The sequence below is a fragment of the Pteropus vampyrus genome, unplaced genomic scaffold (genome assembly GCF_000151845.1).
Source record: "Pteropus vampyrus isolate Shadow unplaced genomic scaffold, Pvam_2.0 Scaffold303, whole genome shotgun sequence".
Classification (NCBI taxonomy): domain Eukaryota; kingdom Metazoa; phylum Chordata; class Mammalia; order Chiroptera; family Pteropodidae; genus Pteropus; species Pteropus vampyrus.
Genome location: NW_011889084.1, coordinates 1,900,078 through 1,907,157, shown reverse-complemented (window position 1 = coordinate 1,907,157; position 7,080 = coordinate 1,900,078). Strand labels below are relative to the sequence as shown.

General features: G+C 47.3%; 1 protein-coding gene and 1 non-coding gene across 2 annotated transcripts in view; both read left to right on the top strand.

The window, feature by feature from the left end:
- The first annotated feature begins 535 nt into the window (after positions 1 to 535).
- Positions 536 to 7,080, top strand: part of CLCN7 (chloride voltage-gated channel 7) — a 27,379-nt gene continuing 20,834 nt past the window's right edge. Inside the window, exon 1 of the mRNA XM_011376837.2 lies at positions 536 to 766. Within this exon, the coding sequence (XP_011375139.1) occupies positions 614 to 766 (153 nt within the window). The 5' untranslated portion in view covers positions 536 to 613. The remainder of the gene's footprint in view (positions 767 to 7,080) is intronic.
- On the top strand, positions 2,114 to 2,217 carry LOC111730245. The gene has a single exon (XR_002776605.1). It is a non-coding gene; the product is annotated as a U6 spliceosomal RNA (small nuclear RNA).

The following is a 7,080-nucleotide window of genomic DNA, read 5'->3' as shown; positions in this document are numbered from 1 at the left end:
CCCCCTTCCTCACTGTAATTTGCAGGAAGACACTGTGAGACTGCGTACATGCTATTTTCCAGCAAACCTGAACCCAATGGTTTTAGCTCGCATTAATGATTCTGGCTTGAATCAGTTATCACTACGGTTTGTGCAAAATGGTGATGTTTCTAATTCCATCTTTCCTTCCACGTTTATTAGTTGGTGGCAATCTATTGCAAAGAAGAGAGCCCCTCATCTCCCGCCTCCACCCTCCTTCACTTTTTATCCGTGTGGACTCCGGGTTCTTTTTCCATTCGCTATGCCATGATTGATTACAACAGACTTGGGCTATGTTGACAGACTGGAGCCCCTCGAGCGGGTTCCTACCTCCACCAGACTTGGGGTGAGCCTCTCTTCCACACCTCAGATGCTGCAGAGGCCAAGCCTGCCCCCACACCGGGCCCAGCGCCCGCACCACAATTCCCACAAAGCTCCGCGCGGGCTTGGTTTCCTCCCTGTGGCCCGCGGCCTAGGTCACGTGGATGCCACTGGGTCACGCGGCCACTGTTTGGGGTCACGTGGCCTCAGCGCGGGTCACGAGAACAAACACCGGGCCCCGGCGCTTCCTCCGCCGGTCCGTCCGCAGCGGGCCATGGCCAACGTCTCCAAAAAGGTGTCGTGGTCTGGACGCGACCTGGACGACGACGAGGCGGCGCCGCTGCTGCGGAGGGCGGCGCGGCCCGGGGTGCCGGCCGGCGAGGGCACGCCGCTGCTGAACGGGGCCGGGCCCGCGTCAGCCCGCCGGGTGAGGAGCCCCGGGGCGACAGAGGCTTCGCGCCCGGTCTCACGGGTGGCAGAGACTCCCAACGCCTCAGCGCCCTACGCGGGGCTGGGTGGAGGGGCGGAAAGACTCTGCCTCCTGGTGACCTGGGGGAAACCCTGGGTCTGCGCCTCAGCCTTGCCTCTCGCGGGAGCCGGTCTCTCTGTGGCGGCGCGCACACGGGGAGAGCGTGGGCCGCTGCGAGTCGGGGGTCTTGGGCTCTTGACAGGCCAAGGATCACTCTGCTAGGCCGGTGCTGGTGTGCGCTGGACAGTGCGCGGTCCCACCTGAACCTCGCGGGGACTCAGTTAATTCGTGCTCTAGGAGTTTATCCCCATTTTAAGGATAAGGAAGTTGAGCCGCGGATGGATTCTTGTACGCGTCCAGAGTGTCCCTTGGAAAATAGCCGAGCTGGCATCCGAACCTAGGCCCTGGGTTCTGGAGTCTTGGGAGGAAGTTCTGGGCCGGGTGCTCAGCAAGGATCGAGGAGCAGGTGGAGTTCGCCATCACAGTCAGGTGTTTTATGAACGAGATGTTCCAATAAGCACGCTTGCTGTTGTGCCCTTGACAGCATGAGGCTAATTAATTTCCTGACGGTTTATTTCAAAATGGCTTCAGAGGAAAGGCAGATGGAGTTCTGACCCTTTTCTTTTTTCCTAAAATTGTGATAAATACATGAGCAACTATTTTAACATTTCCCAGGAGACTTTAACAGGTTAGATTGCAGAGTTTCCTTTTGCAGTGAGTAATTGAGGAACTCTCTCTGCCACCCTTCTCTACAGGGATCAGTACAGACTTCAGGTGATCTCAGGAATGACATTGCACTCAGTGTCCCTTAGCAGTTAATTGAATTTGGAGTGTGCAGCCAGACACACTAAGCAACAAGTCAGAGTGGTTGAAATGTGCTCAGCGTGTCAGCGATGCAGTTTGTGTCTTTAAATGGATTACCTGATGTTGTGTTAATTTTGAGTTAATGAAATATTTTTGTTGATTGGTCTTATTTTGTTTTGTGATTATTCTTTACTTTTTCACCTCCTGTTATAGATCTCTCCTTTAAATAATTGTACAATGTTTAAGGGTTAGGAACGACATCAGGCCCTTTCCCTAGAACTTATAGTTAGATTTCCCCAGTCCCTTGCAAATTCATCAGACAGTGGAGGTCAGAGGCTGCCTTTTGCTGGTAGAGTGCTGCTCTTTTTGAGTGAAATCTGCCGAAATACTTTCTGTTTCGGGTGTGAAGCAGCTATTAAGAGGTGGTAGGGATGTGCGTGATTCGTTATGTTCTTGGAACATTTGTGTTCTTTTTTTTCCTCTCTTAAAAGAAGTTATCTGGTGCTCGCTTTGGCAGCACATATACTAAAATAGGAACAATACAGAAATTAGCATGGCCCCTGCACAAGGATGATACGCACATTTGTGAAGCATTCCATAATTTTCTTTATATATTTGACAGTGTAGGAAATTGACTATTCCCTATATAATTATTGTAGTACTCTGGCCTAAAGCAAGAGTTTCAAACTTGCTGTTGAAATAAACTTAACTGTTCATGAAAAAAAAAAAAGGAAAGTTATCTGAAGTCTACAATATAGAAGTGTAAAACTGGCTTTAAGGGTTGACAGGTAAAGGGACTGGAAACCTTGAGGTTGAATTTCGGTTTATCTCTGAACCGAATGAATGTTGGAGTTTCTACTTCTCTTTGCAACTAGATATACGAGTGGGATTTTTTAAAGGAGGCTGTTGATCTCTTCTCTTACCAATCATTCCCTTAAATAAATCTCTTCAAGTGTTTTTGTTTGTTCGTTTGCATTTAATAACAACCGATTAGCTGCTCTTAAATAATTTAAAAAATAATTTATCGTGTACCTACTTTGTGCTGGCTGAATGCAGTTTGCCTGGGACACAAAGATGCATGAAGCAGCTTCCTGCTAGCTCCAGACTCAGGGAGGAACAGGCCAGTACTCTGTGAGCACTGTGTGAGGGACCCCAAGGGCATGAGAGGTCACATTTGGATCCAGTCTTGAAGAGCAAAGTGTCCTCAGGCTGGCAGGCAAGCAGATGGGAAAGAATAAGGAAGTGTGTGTTTGGTGCCTACGAGAGTTTGAAAGTAAATCAGAGTGGCGAGTGGAGTCTGGAGAGAGAGGCCAGGTGAGACCTACGGGAACCTGGAGATTCTAGTCTTAATGGATCCTTAGCTCACCTTGTGCAGACTGGTGCAAAGGGGAGACTAGAGCATTTGTGCGAGGAGCACCACTCTGGACCAGATGCTCCAGGTACCTCATGTGTAAAGAAGTTAATAGATGTGCAACACTGAACACAGTGCTTGTCACAAACAGTAAACATTTGTTACTCTCGGTAACATTAAAAACAGCAGCACGAAAGTGCTTGTCTTTCGGTTGCTGTTCACGGTGTAACTCCACTGGCAGGTGATGAACTCCTTGGTACTGGCTTTCTTGCAGGGAGTATCTGCTCAGACACCCCAGTGCTGCAGCAGAAGGCAGCTTGTAAGCTGCTCTCAGTCCAAGACCATTTTAACTAAATGAAGACCCCGGCCAATAACCGCCCTCTGGGACTGTTCTGATGAACTGGACATGAGAACTTCACGGCTCCTGGCGCTTTGTGGTTTGTTTCAGGATGTCCCGAGTTGAACAGTGGTGTCATTGCCACCTCGGCATGGGCACAGCCTGCCAAGCACCTGGATTAGCTGCTCTGGACAGAGTGAGGTTGAATAGCTGCCCTGCCAGGCTGCTAAGTGCCCAATGCAGAGCAGGCACAGCATTGGGCAGGGTGTACTGGGGGCCAGCCTGAGCTCAGCCTGTGTCTGTCCAGGACCAGGCTGTTCAGAGCCACCTGTGGGTTGCTGTCTCCTTTGTGTGGGATGTTGGTGAGTTACTGAGTTACTGCCAGTCCGCTGCTGGGACACAGAGAGGGTGAGGTCACCAGCAAGTCATTGTCATGTGTGTGGGCAGTAGGAAGTAGAGTATTTTGAGAACTTATAGAGGGAAATCTAAGCCAGAAACAGACTTGGGGTGGGGGGCCTGGGTATTTGCAGTGTTTGTAAATGCAGGACATTTCTGGGGACCTAGGCTAAGGAAAGCTCCGCCTGTGACCACCAGCAGGTGTTTAGAATCTTTCTGGGAATCTTCTCTGGGAACTGGGGTTACCCTATGAGACTGTGTCCTGCCCTGGAGATCCAGAGCCTGCAGACCACATCTGAGCATGACAGGGGGTTTTGAGAGGTTGTAGAGAAACTGCAGGTCCCTCATTTGTCATCCAGCCCCTTGAGCTTTGGTCGTCATAAGCTAGCTCCTGTTCTTTCTCTAGTCTGCCAGCACCAGGGGGAGCACCTCTAGGAAGTCCTCTGCCTCAGCGTCCTTGTCTTGTCTTCCTTCCTCTCTGTCCACCCACCCCAGCCCCATTTTGTAGGGTCCAGGACGACCATCCTGCTCCCTCCCTGAGGGCTCCTGGCCGGGGCCAGTATGGATGGGACAGAGCCACCGCCCTTAGAAAGCTCACAGTCTGGGGAGGCAGGCAATGACGCTGACAGTGCAGAGAGCTGAGGGACAAGAGTGGGCCTGGGCCTAGTCAGAGTCCTGGGAGCTTCTCCCTCCAACACCCACAGAAGCCATAGTGTGGACAACAACTAGGTGGCAGCAGTGGGGCTGTTCTCACCCCATTCACTCTGCTCTGCACATCTCGCTCCTTTCCTTCAGTTAGTCTCAGCCTCAAAGCCTCCTCGTCACCCACCCACCCACCCACCCAGCGAGTGCAAGTCTCACAATTTACACTTGCTTATGGGCAACTTGTTTTCTTTGTGAGTCCCTAACCGTGGCAGCCTTGTGTCCTCAGTGGTAAGCACGGAGCCTGGTGGATGTTAGAATGCAGAGCAGCAGAGTAGGACAGCAAAAAACCTTTAAGTTGTTTTTAAAATTTGTTTTAATTGTAAAAACATAACAGAATTTGCCATCTTAACTATTTTTACGTGTACAGTTCAGTGGTGTTGAAAACGTTAACATTGTTGTGTAACCATCACCACCATCCACCCCCAGAACTCTTTTTGTCTTGCAAAACTGAAACCAGGCCCATGAAACACTAACTGTCCCTTCTCCCAGCCCCTGGCACCCACCATTCTACTGTCTGTCTCTATGAATTTGACTGTTCCAGGGACTTTATGTAAGTGAAATCATACAGTGTTTGTTTTTTTTGTGACTGGCTACTTTCTCTTACTATAATGTCATTAAGGTCCATCCATGTCGTAGCATATTACAAGATTTCCTTCCTTTTCAAGGCTTAGAAATATTTCATTGTATGTATATACCCATCTGGTTTATCTATTCATCATCAGTGAACATTTGAGTTGCTGAAACATTTTAGCTATTGTGAATAAAGCTACCATGAGTATAGAAATATCTCTTCGAGACCCTCCTTTCAATTCTTTTGGGTATATATATACCCAGAGGTGGAATTGCTGGGTCATACGATAGTTGCATTTTTAAGAACTTTTTGAGGAACTTCCATACTGTTTTCCACAGCGCTTGCACCATTTTACATTCATACCCATAATGCACAGGGTTCCAGCTTCACATCCTCACCAACTCTTGTTACTTTCTGTTCTTTAATTCCGGCTATCCTCACAGGTGTGAGATGGTATTGTAGTTTTTATTTACATTTCCTGAATGATTAGTGATATTGAACATGTTTTCATGTGCTTATTGGGCATGTGTATGTCTTCTTTAGAGAAATCTTTATTTGGGTCCTTTGCCCGTCTTTTAATCAGGTAGTTTTTGTCATTGCTGCTGCTGCTATTGAGTTGTATAAATTCTTTATATATCCTGGATATTAACTCTTTGTGAAATCTATGATTTGTAAATATTTTCCCTCATTTTATAGGTTGCCTTTTCACTTTGTTAATTGTTTCCTTTGATGCACAGAAGTTTTTCAGTTTAATAAAGTCCCATTTGCATATAAATTTAAAAAATTTTTAAATTATAGATTTACAGGAAATTGAAAAGACAGTACAGAGAAGGCCTGTGTACTTTTCCCCAGTTTCTTCCAGTGGTTCCATCTTACGTAATAATAGCGCAGTGTGGAAACCAGGCATTGACATCAGCACAGTGCATGTGTGCGGTTCTTTGCTGCTAACGTCACGCATGCGGACCTGTGTGAGCACCACTGCAGTCAAGATACACAGCATGCCCATTACCACAAAGATCCCTTTGTCCTGCTCTTACAGTCACACCCCTTCCCCCCACTGATGTCTTCATCTCTCCACGCCTGACATTCCAAGAATGTCAGGTTAGTAGAACCACACAGTACATAAATCTTTGAAGTTGGCTGCTTTCACTCAGCATCCTGCCCTGGAAGATTTCAGCCAGATTGTTGTGAATATCAGTAGTTCCAGGAACAAGTATCTAATTTCACTTGTGTTTAAGGAAAGAAAAAGAAACACATAACACTCAATCGCTAAACTTCAAGTAAATGGCTTTTTTCATCACAAAAGATAGTTCCTAAAAAATGCCCATAAAGTTCAGAAAGATGATGGAAACATGAAGGTGTGGAGAACGGAGAGGGCCCAACCCCTCCCACTCATCAGCCTTTCCCTCTTGACTGCTATGTTCAACTGGTGTCCTTGTGGCCAGTTGCTGAGGACCTCTTATCACCTGAACAAGTGAGTCCTGCTCCTCCTCTCCTGAGGCCATATGGGAGATCACAGCCTGGCCCCCAGTGTTGACTGAAAAATCATATTGACTAGGTGTTTCATCACCAAAAATTTATTTGGGAAAAAGGTTTGCAACCCACTGCATGCAGACATGGCAAGCTATGTGCATACTCTGGCCTGCATGCCAAAATGGATGGGTATTTATAGAAGGGAAAAGGAAGAAAGGGGAAGAGGAAGTTAAAACTATAGAGGTTTATTATACACAGAGTTCTTTCTGTAGGGTTCTCACATTTAGGAGCCAGTTCTCATGATTACATAGAGTGTGAGAACTTCCATAAGCCTTAGTTCTTCCTGTAGACCCTGACTGATTATTGTTTGCTTAAAGTTAGTCTTTAGAACTAGAAGCCGTTCAGATGTCAAAGGAAATGTTTTGTAGGGTCCAGCTCTGAGCCGTCTTGATTCGGTGGGAATGAGTGCCTGCTGTAATTGAGCTGCTTTCAGGATCAGCGATAAATAAGATAAAAATAACCAGACTGCCTTTTTCTGTGGGCTCTATCCATCAGGTCAGTTGGCAATATCAGTGTTCCCCTTTTCCTTTCACAATCTGACTCTCAGTGCTGCCTGGGTGTTGCTCAGATGGGTT